At 47.6% G+C, this 19,465-nt stretch overlaps 1 protein-coding gene across 2 annotated transcripts in view; it reads left to right on the plus strand.

Moving 5' to 3' along the window:
• ATAD2B (ATPase family AAA domain containing 2B) overlaps positions 1–19,465 on the plus strand; it is a 93,466-nt gene that overhangs the window by 64,506 nt on the left and 9,495 nt on the right. Inside the window, exons 18-22 of one of the 2 annotated variants that reach the window (XM_074194765.1) lie at positions 2,239–2,425; positions 5,563–5,748; positions 8,885–9,020; positions 11,440–11,636; positions 13,803–13,962. In XM_074194765.1, coding sequence (XP_074050866.1) covers positions 2,239–2,425; positions 5,563–5,748; positions 8,885–9,020; positions 11,440–11,636; positions 13,803–13,962 — 866 coding nt within the window. The remainder of the gene's footprint in view (positions 1–2,238; positions 2,426–5,562; positions 5,749–8,884; positions 9,021–11,439; positions 11,637–13,802; positions 13,963–19,465) is intronic. The other variant, XM_074194773.1, reaches the window with a different exon arrangement.

The raw sequence follows: 19,465 nt of genomic DNA on the forward strand, positions 1-19,465 counted from the left end.
CCAGACCGAAGGTCTACAGAGAGCCATTTAGTTGATCTTATTGCTATATGCTTGTGAAATTTGGAAAGTCTACCAATGCCATATCAGGAAACAGAATCGCTTCCATTTAAATTTTCTTAGGAAGATTCTGAAGATCACCTGGCAAGAGAAGATCCCAGACACTGAGGTCCTTTCTAGAACTAAACTGCCAAGCATTGAAACGTTACTGCAGGAAGGGCAACTATGATGGGCTGGGCACATTGTTAGAATGTCAGAAATATTCTTGCCAAAAAGATTTAATTATTCTATGGAGAACTCATCCAGGACAAGGACTCATAAGGGGCTCTGCAGAAATGATACCGAGACACCTGAAGGTCCCTCTTAAGAACTTCAGAATTGATTGTATTAGCCTGGGAGACCCTGGTACAGGACCGTCCAACATGGCGTGTCTTCTTCATCAGTGAGGGGGCTGCGCTTTATGAGGTGCGCAGAATGGAAGCAGCTGAAAGGAAGCGTGACATTCATAGGTTTAGAGTCCCTACCCCAAGGGTTCAGATAGACTATTTGTATCCAACCTGTGGTAGAGCCTTCCAAGCTCATATTGATCAGATCAGCCACAGTTGGACACACTGTCATTTGTTACAAACATAGTGATATCATATTGGTCTTATTCAATAATGAAGGACAAGAACAAACTGCAAGCTTCACAGAGAAGAACTAAATTGATGTTTCTTGGCAAAAGTTCTCACTGAGGTTGACCTCGCCTCCTTTGGTAGCTCTCCATCCAGACCTCACCAGGCCTTGAGAGGGTCTGGCTATCTCTTGTTCAGTGATATTCCTATCTTTGGATAATTTCCCCTTTGGATCCTCTTTTCCCACTGGAGAACTTCCCTATTGTATTGTTGGCCCTGGGATCTGCCTGAGCATTTCTCAGAAGATTTTAGACTTTGCTTCTCTAGCAAAGATGGAGGAGAGGTTCCCCAGGCTGGTGAAGGAACTCTTATTATTGACTGTGGCAGGAAGGTCCAGTGGTTGATGAACTGACCCTCTGATTCAGGAAGGTAGCTTGGCCATGTGGATCTGAGGACAGTACATGTCTGTGTTGTTCTCTAAGTAAGAGCATAAGAGTGACTGCAAACCCACCCACCTCTTGGGCGAGGACCCAACCTTGGTTTTGTCACTAGAGAAGGTCCCTGGGCTTGACACAGAGCCTCGAGCACCATCCTTGGAGTCAGATCCATCCTCAGATACTGGCTACAGTCACTGAACCTCTCTCTACCTCAGTTTTCTTATTTGTAAAATGGGCCCCAACTAGACTTGTGAAAACTTAAGAGATGATCTTTGAAAACCTGAAAATTCTCTAGAACCACATATCTCTGTGATTGACTTTTTTTTAGGTTTGTTTTTTGGACTGTTTTTTTGTTTTTTTGTTTTTTTGCAAGGCAGTGGGGTTAAGTGGCTTGCCCAAGGCCACATGGCTAGGTAATTAAGTGTCTGAGGCCGGATTTGAACTCAAGGACTCCTGACTCCAGGGCTGGTGCTCTATCCACTGCACCACCTAGCCACCCATGTGATTGACTTTTGTTGTTTGGATGATAAAAGACTGGCCCAGACTGTTCTGACTTGGCCAGTTCACTAAGTCCATCTCATTCCTCTTCCTGCCCAGCTGGTCTGGAGTCTAATTTGGGTTTTCTTTGGCTCTTTCTATGGGCCCTCCCACTTTTGCCTTCTCTGCTCACCCCTCCACATGGCCCTCCCCTCCCCCGGGCTCTTCCTTCAGAGCCCTCCTCTCTGCACAACATTCTCATCTTTCTCCTTTGACTGCACTGGTGATGTTGTCTGCCCTCTCCTGTCTAGTTCTTCAAGGCCCTATCCCATCTCTCCCTTTCCTTTACCTCTCTCCCTCTCCATCTTTGCTCCCTCCTTCATCACCTTCCTCTCTCCTTTTTCCCCTCTTCCCCCCTCTAGCACTCCTCTCTCTCTCTTTTACCTCTCCCTCCCTCTTCTCTTTCCTCTCTCCTCCATCTCATTTTCCTCTTATCTGTGTTACTCCTCCCCTTCTGTGTCCTACCCCCAAACTGAGCTTTCCCTCTTCTCTTTTTTTTCCTCTTTCCCCTCTCTCCTTCATTGACTGCATCATACTCTGGTTTCTGTTGATCTGCATTGTCCCCCAGGCATTTTTTAATAAACTAGTCAGGGGAAATTTTTCTCCACTTGTGGCCAGGGTTCTGCTGACTCCTTTTTCTTTTCCTGCTACAGGTCAGCTTCTCAGCAGCCCACTTCATACAGGCCCCGCTTGTTGCTGTCTGGAGAGAGAGGCTCAGGGCAGACTTCGCACTTGGCTCCTGCCCTGCTGCACACTCTGGAGAAGTTCTCTGTGCACAGACTTGACCTCCCTGCGCTTTATTCAGTCAGTGCCAAAACACCTGAGGAGTCATGTGCCCAGGTAGGTCCTGGGGTAGATGAACTGCAGGTACCCTTAGGGCCTGGGTCATGACTTGGCCTCAGGGGGAAGAAGACCAAGAGCCAGGGTTCCACTAAGAGAGGCAGGAGTTGTGGGAGCCAAGAGCATAGCTTTGGAGCTGGGAGGGCTTGATTGCAAGGCCCTGGATGGTCTCTTTCACTGGTTGGGGTCATTTCAGGAGAGTCCTTCCCCTGTCTGTCAGAAACTTTTTTTTTTTTTTTAGATTTTTCAAGGCAGTGGGGTTAAGTGACTTGCCCAAGGCCACACGGCTAGGTAATTATTAAGTGTCTGAAGGTACTCCTGACTCCAAGGCCGGTGCTCTATTCACTGTGCCACCTAGCCGCCCCTGTCAGAAACTTTTAAAAAGGATTTCATGCTTGTCTCTTTTCTCTGTTTTGTGACCCAGGTGATCAGGAAAGTGGGCTAACCAGGGCAGTTAGTTTGAAAGGAGAAAATTTGTGTGAGGTTGTCCCTTTTCACTTTAATACTTGGGAGTTTTCATTTGAACTTTTTGTGGGACATTTTTAGAGAAAATTTGGGTTTTCTTTGGCTCCCTTTATGGCCCCCCCCTTCTGCCTTCTCTGCTCACCCCTCCACATGGCCCTCTCCTCCCCCGGGCTCTTCCTTCAGAGCCCTCCTCTCTGCACAACATTCTCATCTTTCTCCTTTGACTACACTGGTGATGTTGTCTGCCCTCTCCTGTCTAGATCTTCAAGGCCCTATCCCATCTCTCCCTTTCCTTTACCTCTCTCCCTCTTCATCTTTGCTCCCTCCTTCATCACCTTCCTCTCTCCTCCTTTTTCCCCCTCTTCCCCCCTCTAGCACTTCTCTCTCTCTTTTACCTCTCCCTCTCTCTTTGCTTTCCTCTCTGCATTTCATTAGAGACATTTTTAGGAGAATTCTTTTTTTTTTTTGTTTTTGCAAGCTAGTGGGGTTAAGTGGCTTGCCCAAGGCCACACAGCTAGGTAAGTATGAAGTGTCTGAGACCGGATTTGAACTCAGGTCCTCCTGACTCTAGGGAGGTGCTCTATCCACTGCGCCACCTAACAGCCCCTTTTAGGAGGTTTCTTGTCGGAAGCTGATTGCCCCTTCTCCTGTCCCTTCTTTTCTGGCCATCTGTCTGAACTCTGGGAGAATCTCCCACTCTTGAAAAGGAGCCTTTTCCCATTTGACTTCAGTGGTGTCAGACTCCATTTCCTGAACCTCTTTCCTGGTTACCCCATGGTCTTCATTCTGAGACTTGACTTGTTCCAGATCTAGTTCTTTATACATGAAATTACTTGGAAACCCAAAGATTTGTGGGAAGAATTTCAGAGGAGAGGGTACCAACCCTTGGAATCATGATCATCTGTGTGGCCCCTGGAGGTAGATGGGAGAGGACAGGTGCACCTTCGTGGTCTGATATTGTCAGTGGAGGGATGGGAGGAGCAGAAGCAGGACCTCTGGGGCTCATGCTGCTGAACTAAAGTGGAGGACTCACTGTGGCCTCCCCTAGGCTGTTGTCAGGCTTGTCTCCTTTACTACGCCTCCCTAGCTAGCTGCTCTCCAGATCTGACTTCCTCTCCCCACCTTCACAGCTGAGATCCTGGCTTCATAATTTACAGAAAAGATGGAGGCTGGGAGCTCCCTCTACTCGGCTCTTCCTGTAGTATCTCACTCAGGTGCCATCTGTTTCTTGCTCTAGACTGAGGAGACCCTCTCCACCTTCATAAGCACTCCTAGCAGCCAGCTCCATCCCTTATCTTGGATCTTGCCATCTCTAACATATAAACCCACCTGCATCAGTCTTCTCAGAAATCCTGCATTGTACCTAACACTTCCCACTAATAGGGTCCCCCATCTCTTCGAGATTGATAATGCTCATTTCCTCTCATTCTTTACTTTCTGCTCTGCAGTTTAGCTTCTGACCTCATCATTTTACCAAAGTTGCTCTCTTAATGACAAGTCCTCATGCTCCTTGACCTCTCTGCAGCCTCTGACACCATTGGTCACTCTCTTCTCCTGGCTCCTCTCTTCTTGTCACTCCTGTTCTCCTCCCTCTCTAACTGCTTTTTCTTCTTCTCTTTGACCAAATCCACACCAGACCTCTAATCCTAGGTGTTCTTCAAGGTCTTGTACTTGACCCTTGTCAGCCTCTAGACCAGTTCATTTGGAGTTCTCATCAGCTCCCATGGGCATAATGACCATTTCTCTGTTGTTGATACTCAGGTCTGTTTCCTGCCTCAGTCTATCTACTGAACTCAAACCCTGCATTTCTACCTAACCTTCAGATATTTCAAACTGGATGACTCGTAGTCATCTTCAGGTCAAGGTGTCCAAAAAACAGAATTTATCATCTTTTATCCCAAATCCTGCCCACTCCTACTCCCCTATTACCTGGAGAGAGCACTGTCATCCTCCCAGACCCCCCCCCCCCCATGTCTAATATGGTGGCAATGTCTGTCTGTCCCTTTTACCTTTGTTGCATCTCTGGTTGCTTTCACCTTTGCAGCATCTATTGGCCACATCCCTTTCTCTTCTCTGCCTCTGCCTCTACCCTGGTCCAGGATTATTACAGTAGCCTTGGGGGGGGGGGGGGTTCTGCCTGCCTTGGGTCTCTCTCCACTCCTATTCATCCTCTATTGAACCACCAAAGGGATAGGTCTGACCATGTCCACTCCCCACTCTGTCCCCAGATTAACACACTGACTCCCTGTTACCTCCAGGATCCAGTACAAAATACTCTAGTATAAAAGTATCTTATCATCTGCCCCTTGTACTCCTCCAGCCTTCTTATCCCTTACTCCCTGACACTTATTCTTGGATTCAGTTTCCCTGGCCTCCTCAGTTTTGGGCATTCTTTCTGACTGTCTCCCCTGTGTCTGCAATGCTCTTCCTCCTCTATTCAGATTCCTGACCTCTATGACTTCCTTCAAGTCCCAAGTAAGAGCATACCTTATAGAGGAAACCTTCCTGAAGTCTTCTTAATTCTAGGATGCAATCATTTGCCTGTTGTCTCCAGCATGTGACCAGGATCTCTTGACTGTCTAGAGTAGCTGCTGTTTGCAGAGGTGTCCCTCCCAGGAGAGAACAGAGTGAGCCTCATGTGCCTTTCTGTCTGCCTTTATTCCTCCGGTTAGATCTTCCGTGAAGCCCGGAGAACAGTACCAAGCATTGTTTACATGCCTCATATTGGTGACTGGTGGGAAGCAGTCAGTGAGACTGTAAGAGCAACCTTTTTGACGCTGCTGCAGGACATACCATCCTTCTCCCCCATATTTCTCCTGTCTACCTCTGAGACCATGTACAGCGAACTACCCGAGGAGGTGAGCATATGGTGCCTGGGCCGCTTGACAATGTGGGGCAATGTGGGAATAGTGACTGCCTCCTCGACCCTGGGACCTGACTGAGCCTGGGTCTGCAGAGTTAAGTCCAAGCTGCTTAGTCTCCATGTCCGTGGTTTGGAGCAGAGTCTTGGCACCATGTGGGCTCTGGGCTGCCCACGGGCTTTTCTGCCACCTATCTGCCCTCTCAGTGCTCCAGGGTTCTGGTGCCATTCTTTCATGAGAATGCATCTGAACCACTTCCTCTGAGTCAGCCCCAAGTTAGCATGCAGAAGTGGTTGGAGGACCAGAGAAAGTTTCAGCCTCACAAAGACCTCAAGATTCCAAAAGGTCAGGTGAGACACATGGGACAGATAATGCAGAAGCATGAACATGGAGGATGGTTGAACAGAGTCAGCAGCCCTCAGACAGTCAGGCTGGGATGTAGTATGGAGGAAGAGGGCGAGTCCCCAGCCATTGTGCCAACCTCAGGTAAAAGATGAAAGAATGTCAAGGTTGTTCTGGACTTTAGGGACCCACTGAAGTGGGGAGAGCCTTGAGGCTCACAGACTATGAATGTAGTCCAGTCCTGGGGGGATGAGGGTCTGCTCCAAGCTAGGGGCAGGGGCAGAAAAGAGATGACATAAAGATTGAAATGACCAGATGTGGAGGTGAGCCCTCGTGACTGACAGGTTGGCGGTGCCCTAGACAGGAGCAGAGAAGGTTGGGGGAAAGCCAAGATTCTCTTTTTCTGTGCTAGAACTAGATATCTAGCCTATGTGTATGTTGTATTTGTTTTCATCTCTAGATTTGGGAACATGTTGATGAATGTAAGGCTTGTTGGATGTGTCTTCATGGCATACCTTTTGAGTCTCGAAGCCTATCTTTATTTAACCAAAGCTGAATTTTATTTCAGAATTCTTCTTGGATTTAAATGTAAGTTACACAGCCTAAAGGGGGCTAGACTGGCAGTAGCATTTCGGTATTCTTCATTGTCTGACCCAGGAACGGAGGTGTTGTCAGGCTCGAAAATGAGGAGCTCTCTCAGTGGGGTAGCAGGCCTGCAGTGGGCCTTAAGTCCATCGCCCTCTCTTAGGTTCCTTATTTATTTCCTTGGGACACAGAGTGTCCTTCATCCACCAAGAGTGTCAGATAAACCTCACCACTTGGCCAGCTGGGGGAAACATAGATAGCGAAGACATGGCCCCTGCCCTCATCTGGCCTTGGCTGTGGGTCATTGTGTTTGTGAATTGTTCTCTGCTAGTGCTAGATTTCCTTTGAGGACCATTCCATTTACATTTTCTCTTAAAATTTTATTTTGTTTTGTTCTAAATAAAGAACCCCACCCACCATGTACATAGTTTCATTGTGCTACACACTTTCAGAGATCAATTCTGCCTGCTATTTTCAGAGCCACTCCGCACTCTTTTCCATACACTTTGTGGGGTTACGTGACTTGCCCAAGGCCACACAGCTAGGTAATTATTAAGTGTCTGAGGCTGGATTTGAACTCAGGTCCTCCTGACTCTAGGGGTGATGCTCTATCCACTGTGCCACCTAGCCTCCCACCTTGCGTAGTCTTTGTAATGTTCTAGTGGACCCCTTTCCTTCTGGGGGCCTTTGATAATCTCTCCTTGCCTCTCCAGTAACCACTAAATGTTGTCAAGTAGAATAAATTCACTTGGTGGCAGGCTGAGTCTCACTATAGTTGTTTCTGTACCTACAATCCATCACCTCAGTCCAGAGTTGAGTACTGTTGAAGTCAGGGCAACGTAAAGATGAGAATTCTTTTGAAAGTGAAAAACTCACGGGTAGCCCTGGAGTTGGGAAAGCTCAAGATTTTTAATTTACAAGCCTGCAAAGTTCACAGAATAAATCTTGGACAGGCTGAATATCAAAGTGCCCGAGGGAAAGACAGAAAGGAAAACAGCTCTAAGAGCTGACTGGACTTAGACTCCAGTGTGTCTGGCCACATGAAGCTGAGGCCATATTTCTCCAGCAGCGTAGGCTGGAAGCACCATGGTTCTAGCTCAGAGAGAGAAAGGGGACATCCTGCGAAGAAGAAAAGAGAAAGTTCACTCTTCAGACCATGCTTAAATACTTTTGCATAGTGGGTTGAACAAGGATTGTGCTTGGGGAGTGGTTTACCCTCTGACTCTAGATATTCTCCAATACATATGCCACAGGGCTAGCCGCAGTACTCATTGGGCATGGGTGATGTTCTAGGCACTAGTGTTTCCTGCCAAAGGGTATGACCTTGCAGTTCAACATGGCCATTTGCCTGTATGTACCCTGCTTCATAATGCTTCATCATTGGTCCCTTGGAAGCATGGTGGATCCGTGAATTGCCAGAGCTAAGTCTCTCAAGTTTGTTTGTTTTTTGTGTTCTGTTGTTATTTTGTAAATTGTTCTTTTGGTTCTGCTAACTTCCCTTTGTATCAATTCTTCAAGTCTTCCCAGGTTTCACTGAAACATTTTTTAGTCATTTTTTAGGGCTCAATAATTCATTATATTCCTATTACTACAGTTTGTTCAGCCATTCCCCAATTGAAGAGGAACCTCACTCAGCTCGCCCTTCAGATTTCTGTTCTCTTAATTCTGGATCTGGAAGTTATCTGATACTATATTAACCTCCCACTCCCCACCTCTTACTTGTTTCCTGTTGAGGAGGATGTATTTTGAAACAGGAGAAGGGGGAGGGGAGGAAGGATCAGGAATGGGGGGGAGAAGGAGACAGAATATGAATGTTCACATCCCTAACAATGGAAAACATCTACTGAGGAGATGCCAACTCCTAAACTACTGCCAACCCCTTCCCCCTGGGGCAGCATTTATTTCTAGGGAGTTGTTTTTAATGTGTTAGGCTTTTGAATTTTCATCTTGGGAGAAGTTGAACATTCTTTGTTTCTTAGAAGAGGCTCCATGTTAGAGTTGGTCAGGCACAGCTTAACCATTTGCCTAGATAGAGCAGACCTCATAGGTTTTCTCTACACAGTCAGGGTGTGGCCCTTGCCCTTGTTCCTTGGTGGTCAAAGTGAGAGGAGTAGCCCCATTGGCTTTTCTTATTGACCAGGCTAGCAGAACGACACGAAGACTGACTTCCTGATGCTTCTCCTCCCTTCCCTCTCTCCTGGTGCAGGTTAAATGTATATTTCGAATCCAGTATGAAGAGGTCTTGTATATTCAAAGGCCCATTGAAGAAGACAGACTCAAATTTTTCCAGGAGTTGATTCTCAACCAGGCATCAATGCCTCCACCAAGAAGGAAAAAGGCTGGTAAGCCTCCCCCTTGACCAGATGAGCTATGGGGGGCATGGGATGCAGAGGGTGAGACTGTGTGGGAGATACTCACACCACAAGTATGACAAGTGGGGCAGGTCCTCAAGGCCTTGTTGGCAGTGGGCAGCTTGACCTGGTTGGAGAGCTGGCACTGTCCTGGAGGGCCTGGAGGGACTTTAGTCTCTAGGTGCCAAGGAGACCTACTTGCTGCCTTGTTGCCACTTAACAAATTGGTCATATCTCACCTCAGGCTTGGGGGCTTCATGACCAAAGTGGAGAGTAATTAAATAAGAGCAGCTGGGGTGGGAGTAGAGGGTTAGAAAGAAACTTTGGGGAAGTGAGAGGGGAGCAGGCTAGGCCTCAGGCTTCAGCATGGTATCATGTAGAAAGGGCAGGGGCTCAACCTTATTCTGCTGGTCCCAGAAGGCAGCACTGAAAGCAGAGCTGTGAATAGCAGGAAAAACTTTCTCCACATGAGAGATGTCTCGGGTGGAGTGGGCTGACCCCATGAACTGATGGGTGCCGCTTTCTTATAGGGCCTCAGGCAGAGGCTGCAGAGAAAGAGGATGGGCTGGTTGTCTTGGGAGAATGTGAACTTAATATCTTTCCTATCAACATCTCTCTTTTATTTTCCAATTTTGCTTTTAAACAAAGTGAGGATAGTGAAGTGTAGAAGACTGGAAGAGTAGGGGAGGTGGCAAGTTGGGAAGGGCTTTGAATGCCAAATTGAGCATTTTGGATTTGATCCTGGAGGCCATTCAGTTAACTCTTAAGTGACTCAGTTGAGTAGGGGGTGACATGATTGGACTTTTGTTTTAGGAAAATCACTTTGGTGACTGAATGAGTGGACTAGATGGAGTACAATGAGGAGAGATTTAAGGCAGGCAGACATCCCACCCCTGACCCCATCCCACAGCAGCTATTATAATAATTCAGTATCTGTACCAGGGTGGGGGAAGTGTCAGGGGAAAGAAGGGGAGCATCCCCTAGAGGTACTGCAGAGGAGAAATTGAGCGGACATGCTGCAGAGTTGATGCTGACAGACATTGATTAATTGACAGCATATTGGATATGGAGGAGTCCAGAATTACTCCTTTGTTGGGAGCATGAGGGACTGGAAGGAGTAATAGGAAAGGTAGGGAGTGTGGATTTAGAAAGGAAGATAATGAGTTTCATTTTGAACATGTTGAGTTTAAGATGTCTACTGGACATCCAGGTCAAGATGTCTGAAAGGCAATGGGAAAAGCAGGATCACCAAGTGATAAAGAGAAGATGACCCAAAGAAGAGCTTTGGGTAATCTCTATAATCAGTGGTCATGACTGTAAATAGAATAGAGGAGGAGTGGTCAGATAAGAGAAGAAGCAGAAGAGAGTGGTGTCACAGAAACCTAGAGAAAAGGAGAGCGTGACTAACAGTGCCCAAGGCTGCAGAGGGCAAGGAGAAAAGGTCATTGGATGTCAGCTAAGAGATAGTTGGTAACCTGGGAGGGAGGGAACAGTTTTGGTTTAATGTTAAGTTCAGAAGTCCAATTGTAAGGAGTGGAGGCACTTTTGGAAGGATTTGGACATAAAAGACAGAAGAGGATCAAGTGAAGGTTTTTCCAGGAGGAGGGAGACATGGACCCTCAGTGGTGAGGACATTAGTGAGCTGAGGAGGGCAGTTAGTGAGACTGCTTGGTAGCAGTGAGAGTCCATGTATATAGAAACAAAGGCAGCAAGGGGCGGGTATGAAATCCTAGGGCAAAATCTGCTATTGGAGAAGGGATCAAGGTCTTCCTTCATTTGTGGACTCTTCCAAGCAGCTTGTCCAGTGTTTTCTTTCTTTTTCTTCTTCTGGTGGGGCCTGCTGCTCTCACCATGTCTGTCTGCATTCATCATGTTTGTTGTTTGCCTTTGTTCTTGGAGTTTGCTCTTGGCCTTGGACCTGGGCCGAATCCCCTTGGGGTTTTTGCCAAGCGGTGGCAGCCCTGGGTCTGCAGACAAAGACTTCCCAGGCCCTTTCTTGTCATCAGCACTCCTTTGCGATGAGGTTTTGATTTTGTAACTTGCTCCTTGGAGTGCTTTGTTTCCCGACCCTTTGAAGCTCCATGACCCAGCTCCATGGGCTCCCTTTGCAGATCTTTGCAGCCCTTGGTGATTCTTCTCTAGCTCTGCTCTGAGCAGCTCCATCTTTATTGCTGCTCTGCAGCCGAAGGAAAGATTCCAAACAGTGGAGCTGTGAGAAAGGAGTTTGGGCCCTGCCATGGTCAACTAGGGCCTCCCTGGGCAGTTCTGGCAGGTTACCTCAGTTGGACTTCTGGAAAAGGCTATCCCAGGACAGTGTTTTTGGAAGGATTGTGTCTTTGAATTGTCCGTGTGTCCTGATGGGTGGGTCCTATACCTGCCTTGTGTGAATACCCTCTTCTTTTGTCTTCAGCTCTGTACGCTATGGAGGTGCTGCCTCTGGCACTGCCTTCTCCAACCCGCCAGTTGTCAGAATCAGAAAAAACCCGCATGGAGGACCAGGAGGAGAACACCTTGCGAGAGCTACGGCTGTTTCTCAGGGACGTGACCAAGAGGCTGGCCACAGACAAGCGCTTTAGCATCTTCAGCAAACCGGTGGATATTGAAGAGGTCTTGTTTCCGTAATAGGGTGCAAACAGTGAAGTTGAACTGCCTAAAAAGAAAAAAAAAATTGAAAAAAGAAGGCATGGATACATGCTTCCCTCTGTTGCCAATTTTCTATCCATGTGGTCCTCCATTGTCATCAGCAGCCGTCTGGTGATTGATTCTTAGGCACATTCTGAGTCATTTCAAACCCCAATTGGACCTTCTAATCACTGACTTGGCAATTTTAAATTCCATCTGACAACTGTCCATCCTCGATAGTTTTTATTCCAGGATAAATCTCATCTGGGTGGAACATCAGGGGTGGAGATGGCGATGTGGGCCCGAGCCCTAGGGGCAGGAGACTGGCCTCTTAAGGGGCACGGGGATTTCAATCCCTGGAGCTTCTCTGAGCTGCCCCTGCTTGACGGTGGCTTCCGGGCTGGTGGCCAGCACCCAAGGCATGCACCCTGGGGCTTCTTCTGCATGAGGACATGTTCTCTGTTCCCAGTGGAAAATTTCTGACCTCTTGGTGCTCGTCTTACTTGTGTGTTTGTGTGTGTGTGCACTTGTATGAGTGGGGTTGATGTTGATGGACAAGAAATTTTCCACTTGGAATTTTCAGTAGTAACTTTAATCATAATTTTTATCCTGGAATAATAGATTCTGTCTTGGACACACCTGAGGTCACCTCTGCTGACCCTCTTCTGAGCGTTCGGACTCCATGTTTGAACATCTTGGGTGGTTCTCCCTTCCTTCCTTCTGCCCTCCCTCCCTTCTTCCTCCTCCCCCCCTTCGCCCCTCCCTGCCTTTCCTTCCTTCCTTCCTTCCCTCCTTCCCTCCCTCCCTCCCTCCCTCCCTCCCTCCTTCCCTCCCTCCTTCTCACTTCTGTGTTGTGTTTGTGCAGTCCCCTTGTGATAACTGTGTCTCTGACTTGGGATGGTTATTTTTCTGTCATTCCCATGAGCCTCTGTCCTTTGGAGCTATTACATGGTTTGAGAAGGGGACAGACCCTTTATTTTTTCTTTTGCTCATCAATTATTTCCTTGACTTTTGTTGCCACTCTTGTAACATTCCTCCAGTGACACCTTATATTACATTGGAATTGTTTTTGGAGGCTTTTGGCTCTTAAAACTTTGCACCCCCTTTCAAGGCCCATTGTAATCAGGGAAGGGGAATTGGGATTAGAAGCATCATGGGTTTTGGCCACACTCCACACCCAGACAGGAAGTGATGTGTCTCAGTTCACCTCATCAGCAGTAATTAAGAGGCAGGAAACAAGCCCACGCATTCTGATGCCAGGGGAGAATTGTGAGAGAGAGAGGTCATTCGGGGATAAAAGCCTTTGTGTGTTCTAATAGGAATTTCTCCTGTCTTCAGCCAGCCCCTTGGAAAACAGTTTCCCAAGCAGTTTCAGTTTTCAACATGTTTCCCCCCACGATTTTTATAAAAACTTTCCCTAATTTGCACTGAGGAGATCTGATAACTTTCCTGTTAGTGGAGAATGGTGGTCTGGTGTTGCCCAGGGCACCACTGGGATCATATTAGCCTTTTGGACAGTGCCCAACGCAAATGGCACCTACTTGTCCCTCGTAGTTGCATATGAGCACTTGGGGCCCCAAGACCTGGCCTGAGAGCTGAGAGTTGCACAGGGGGTGGGGGTGCCCTTTTCCTCAGATATTCTTCCTTGGCCTCATGGATGGGTCGCAGGTTTGCCAGTTGCAAGTGGCTTCCTGCCCTCACAGGAGTGTCGACTTAGTGTCTAGCCAAGCACTTAGCACCTCTTCTCTCTGACCCTCACCATAGCATGAGGAAGTGGGCACTGGCGAAGGTGCTGTGGGTGGGCATGGGGCCTGAACTTTGTAATAACTCCATAGGACAGCCTTTTGACTGTGCCCTTGGTCATTTTGAGAAGTCATAACAATGGGGTGGGGGGCAGCTTTTGCAGACTCTCTTCTCAAGGAGCTGCTTTGGTTCCTGGCACAGTCGGCTCCTCTCTGAGCTGGTTCTTGCCCTGGCTCCTCATCTTGAGCCCATTGGGGTTCCATGGGAACCATGAATCTGCTTGTCTTTTGCTTGTTTCCCTCTATCCCCGGACTCTGGTGCCACTCTTTCCCAGAGAGGCTGGAGGAGTGAACCTAAGTAACCCTGGTTCTGGAACAGCCTTTGCTTGAGTGTGCCCTCTTGTTCTAGGTGTCTGATTATCTGGAGGTGATCAAGGAGCCCATGGACTTATCCACTGTCATCACCAGAATTGATAAACACAACTATTTAACTGCTAAGGACTTCTTGAATGACATCGATCTCATCTGTAACAATGCATTAGAGTATAACCCAGATAAAGACCCTGGAGGTAAGGAGGGAGGGGGGAACCCCCAGAAGGGGTGGGCACACTGGTAGAGCCACTCTTGGACCGATCTTGTTTTCTGGGATAAATGTCTAGAGACATTAAAAGTGCCCTTCAAAGAAAGGAAAGCAGGGGGATGAGCAGAGTCACTCAGGTACTGGGACCACAGGGCCACGATACAGTGTTCACTGAAGACATGACTACCGACAGTAGGTCCTTTCTGGGCCATTTCCCAGCTGAATGCTCCCCAGGTGAAAAACCATCACTTCCTTTCCTGAGGAAAAAAACAAAACATTTAAAAACACTGTGCCTGGAGAGAAGACATCTCCCTCAGCCCAAGACCTGAGCCTGTTCTGAGGAAGGCTGGGTTCTGGACCGTTGGCCTCGATTTGCAAAGTCAGGCTGCTCTGGCCTTACTTGCTGGAATGTGGGCACTTCTGGGTGACCTGGTGGCTTCATTCTCCTGCCCGGAAGGTTGTTTCTCTGGAGTCCCCATGACATGGGCTTGACACTGCAGGATCTGGGACTGAGGAGAGCCAGAGAAGGTGACTGATTCTGGGGCTTGCTTTCCTCGTTTCTGCATCTTTGTCATCCTGAAGGAGGAGACTGGTTTTGTTTGTGTTCCTTGGGCATTCTCTCTGGTCTGAGTTAGGTGAGCCCCTGAGCATTTGCTGTGCTTGCTCCCTTCCCAGTGCAAAGAGCAGAGACCATTTCCTTCTGCTCCACCTACAGGCTGGTTTGGGCCCCAGCAGCCCTGATGCTCCCGGTGATGTGGCCTGCAAGTTGACATCCCAACACTGGGGTGTCCCTTTGATGACTTGGCAGTGCAAGTGGGAACAGACTGAGGGTACCTATAGAAAGCTAAACCCAAGTTTTCAGTGTGTGTTTTTAAGCCTTAGGTGTTAATCATTTGGCTCTTACAGTGGCCATGAGGATTGATGTGTTATGCCCATTTTATAGGCTGTCTGATGGGCTTCTCTTGCATCTTGGCTTTTCCTTCAGCTGAAAAATGGTTTTAATTCCTTGAAAACAAGCATTGCTTGTCCCTAAATGCTTATAAAGCTTCTAGCCTTTCAACAGAATTATGGAGTTGTTGTCAAAAAGCCCCTTTCTTTGCCATCTTGCAGCCTTCACCTTCCTTCTGCCAGATGTGCGGGAGATGACTCTGCCTCAGCCTGGAGCCCATCAGGGGCTCAGGTTGTGCCCGCCCTCTCCCAGCCTCCCTTCATGCCCTCCACTTGTCCTCTTGTTGAGTTGGTCCCTAGGCATCTGCACATTGTCTCCCCCACTGGCTGAATTCCTCCAGAGCAGGGACTATTTGAGTCTTTCCTGGTATCCTCCAGCAATTAGTAGGTGTCTAATTAGTGTACATTCCCGGTTCATGATATAGGTATAAGAGAAGGGGCATTTCTTGTTTCAGAGCCATGAATCTCCCGAGCCACTCACAAGAACATTGGTTTCTCTTCCTCTGGATGAGGGAAGTGATTTATTGGGAAGTGATTGGGACTGGAAGCTCTGTGCCTCAGGCTGTGGGGAGTTGCTTTGGGACCCTTGGGAAAGGGTGCTCTTCTCACTGGCACTGAGTTCTGACCTGGGCGAGGGCAGATAGTGGCACTAGCCTCCAAGAACACTGCCACTTCCTCAATCCTTCTTGGGCCTGAAAAAGTGCCCCCACCAAAAGTTCAGGAGGAGCTCCCCCAGGCTCCTGGGCTCCCTGCTTGCTCCTCCTGCTGGTGCTTCAGGGAACCATTGTCATCTTTTGGATGCTTAGAGGCAGCTGGCACATTCCTCTCCAGGTTTAGCCTCCCTCCAGTTTCCCCATCTTGGCTTACTGCCCCCTGTACCTGAAGGGTATCAACAGGGACTGCTGCTTCAAGGTGTTCTGTTCTCTCTGCACAAAGGAGCAGTTTGGAGGAGTGGAGGAGCAGGGTTTAAGATAAGTAATGTCATTTTGCAAAAAATCTTTTTGTTTCCCTGAAATATTGGTAAAAGTTTTCATAAGAACAATGTGATTAAACTCTTAGTTTAGGAAATTTTGTACTATTCTTATTAGAAGGCTTGGTTCTTCTGAGCCTGGAGCACCTGTGATATACATTGCCTTGGGGACAGTGGATTGAGATGCTTCCCATGGACTGGTCCCAGCCGCTTGTTAAACAGCTGTTCAGTTGTCTTCCCAGCTCTTTTGGTTGTTTGGGCAAACTCAGGAAGGGGTTTTGTTTTTATACCTTAAATGGGTGAAGCTCTTGATGTGGGAGACGTTGAACCAAGTGTCAGGACATTGACCACCACAATATTGTTAGCCAAAAAAGCTTCCTTTTAAATACTGGCTTCAGCCCCTGGGGCTAGTGAGACATTAATGTTTGGGGTTGGGTTCTTTTGGCCCCTTATCCAGCCCAGTTAGGTGAGGGCTATTTTCAGTTTGTAAGGGGATGGTGGCACCAGAAGAAATGTTGGTGGGGCCTGTTCACTCAGACTCCTTGCAGTGACCATTAAGCTAGTTAGAACATGGTCAGGTCAGTTCATCGATAAGTCCACACCGAGTCAGGTGCCGCTGTGGACTGACTGGGGGGGGCACTGTCAACAAATCCTTTACATGGCATTTTGTGTGGTGTGTGTGATGGGGAGACTGGCAATTCAATATTTTATGAGGTCTACTGTTTAGGTTTTCATTTTGTTGAGATTAAAAAATCAACCTAGGCAGAGATTTTGATGTTTTCTTCCCAAACCCCTCTACTTTGGAGGCCCAGAGACTCAGAACCACAGAGGGGCCTCTATCTTGGTGCCCAGAAGCTTAGCGTGTCCTCCAGCAGTCACTGGCGGCTCTCGGTCTGACAGCATGGTACATTTACAGTTTGTCACCTGGGACTCTGGTGGGGAGAGGGCGGCAGAGTGACCGGCCCTAGATTCTTTGTAGTAGAGACACTTTTCCATGTGGGGAAACTTCCTTGACTGATGGCTGTTAGAGAATTGGTGAGAGTGAGTTGGGGCCCTGGGAGCACATTTGCTGAATAGAGCTGACTCTTACTCCTCAGGAACATGTTGGGGTATTTCTCTCCCCCTTCAACTTGTTATTCATCCACATTGCCTGTCTGGGATGTGTGTTCTGATCGATGGCCCCTGCACCATTGGCATTCTTGGGTGCAGACTCAGCTCACCCAGACTTGCTGTCTTTGGCCTCTGGAGGGTCCAGTGATGCCTGGGAAATCCCTCTTCCGAATGTACATGATCTAAGACATGTTCTTGGACTGTAGCCAGCCCCTTTGGGACCTGCCTCTCCCTCTTGGATTCTATTCAGCTGACGCTTTGACTCTAGGGTAGCATCTCTTGTGACATCTCTAAGACCTCGGAGGGGTAGCTTAGGGAGATGAGAGTCTTTCTGTTGCCTTTTTGCTTTCTTCCTAAATTGAATGTTGCTTTCTGGTCAACAGAGACATAGACTAGGATCCTGGGAGGCTAAAATTATGTTGTTTTCTGTAGCAAGTCATTTCTCTTCCTCTCTCTGTGGACAGATGATTCTAGGAAAGTTTTTTGAGTGATGGATTTTTAAAATGTTTTTATTAATTTATTTACAATGTCACATAGCCAGATAATTATTAAGTGTCTGAGGTCAAATTTGAACTCAGGTCCTCCTGACTGTAAGGCTGGTGCTCCATTTACTGTGCCACCTAGCTGCCCCAGTGATTGGGAAAAAGATGGATTTCCTAATACTGCTTTTTTTCCCTCTTAATGACAACTACCTTGTCTGTTTTGAGAGTTGAATGTGCTCTTTTCCCTGGTGTTTGTGTGAGTTTTGTGACTGGTACTTTCATGTCCTTGGTCTGGGCCAACTGCACTAGCACTTTTTCTTTTTCCTTGTGTTGAGTGGGCAGAATCTAGGACAAAGGACTGGGAGTGACTATCTCTGTTATAGAAAGCTTTTTAGAAGAAATGAGACAGTCTATTTTCTTTTTTCTTATTTAAATTTTACTTTCATTTATTTTTTCCAATTATATATTAAGATCGTTTTCAGCATTCATCTATTTTGTAAGCTTTTGAGTTCTGCATTTTTCTACCATTCTCCCTTCCTTCCCCTTTCCCTCTGGCTGTGAGGAATATGTCTATTTGAATTTAACATATTTCCCTTTTTGTCATGGTGTGAAAGTAGAATCAGAACTAAAGGGGGGCAAAAACCACAAGGAAGAAAGAAAAAACATCAAAGAAGTTTTTTTAAAATGACTATTTGTGTGTTTTGCTCTGCATTCAGACTCCTTAGTTTTTCAAAACTCTGGATGAGGATGGCCTTTCCATCTCAGGAGACAGATCTTTTTTCCTCTTCTTCCAGTCTCATCTTGAGGTATTCTCAGGAAGATTTGGTTCAGTTGAGTCTTGGCACAGGTTTCCTCTCAGTTTGTTCTTGTCTGCCATCTCCCATCATTCCTCCCATAGGATTCACCAACAGGTTTCTGTTCTCTCTACCCTAACCGAGCTTCTGTAGAAAAGGGCAGGGTGCTCTCACGGGCTCTTGTGTTGGGACTGAAAGGGTTTGGGATTTTTCTGTTTCAGAAGTACAGAACATCTTTCTTGTGCTTTTTAATGGGCCTTGGTCTTTGGGAACCAACAGGCCACAGAAGGTATGGTACCCACGGTCAATTTGTGTGCATGGAGCTTTTACAACAGTAACTGGTAGCTGGTCCTCTTCCTCATTAGAACTTAGCCATTGTCATTGTTGGAGGACGTGCCTGCTCGTCCCCCTGGCCTCCTTGCTTTTTTTTTTTTTAAGGTTTTTGCAAGGCAGTGGGGTTAAGTGGCTTGCCCAAGGCCACATGGCTAGGTAATTATTAAGTGCCTGAGACCAGATTTGAACCCAGGTACTCTTGACTCCAGGGCCAGTGCTTTATCCACTGCGCCACCTAACCGCCCCCTTGCTTTTTCTTTGAATTTAGTTCAACAAACATTTACCCAGCATCTCCCACATGCTAGGGCTTGAGGACTCTGGACGACAGCCCCTGCCCTCCCAGAGCTTGACTTTCCCAAAGAAATGGAGGAAGGACTCTTACCTAGAGGGGCAGAGAGAGGGGCCAGGGAAGGATTCCAGGAAGAGGTGGAAAGAAGAAGCAGCAGGGCCTGGGATTGGGGTAGGAGGTGAAGTAGAAGTGCAGAGATCAATAGTGGTGGGGCTGCCATGCAGTTTCCTGCTTGGGCCATTCCCAGGCAATAGCCTTAGATCCCAAGAAGAAAGCCCTAAAACCAGCCAGGAGCTTGGCCTGCATAAGCACCCACGTGGATACACACACACACACACACACACACACACACTCATGCCTAGAGATCCTCGTGGACATTCTCCCAAACACGGGTACACTCATACAGACACACAAATTCATGCCCACATACACACCCAGATTTGCACACAGACACTAGAAATTTTCTTTAACACTGATACACTCACATTCAGGACACACATGGTGTATGCCCTGCCTTCCAATAGAGAGGCTGCCCCTGGCAGGCAGAAATGGTGCCCTCTTGGTAC

Source organism: Macrotis lagotis, chromosome 1, assembly GCF_037893015.1.
Source record: "Macrotis lagotis isolate mMagLag1 chromosome 1, bilby.v1.9.chrom.fasta, whole genome shotgun sequence".
In the NCBI taxonomy this organism is placed as follows: Eukaryota; Metazoa; Chordata; class Mammalia; order Peramelemorphia; family Peramelidae; genus Macrotis; species Macrotis lagotis.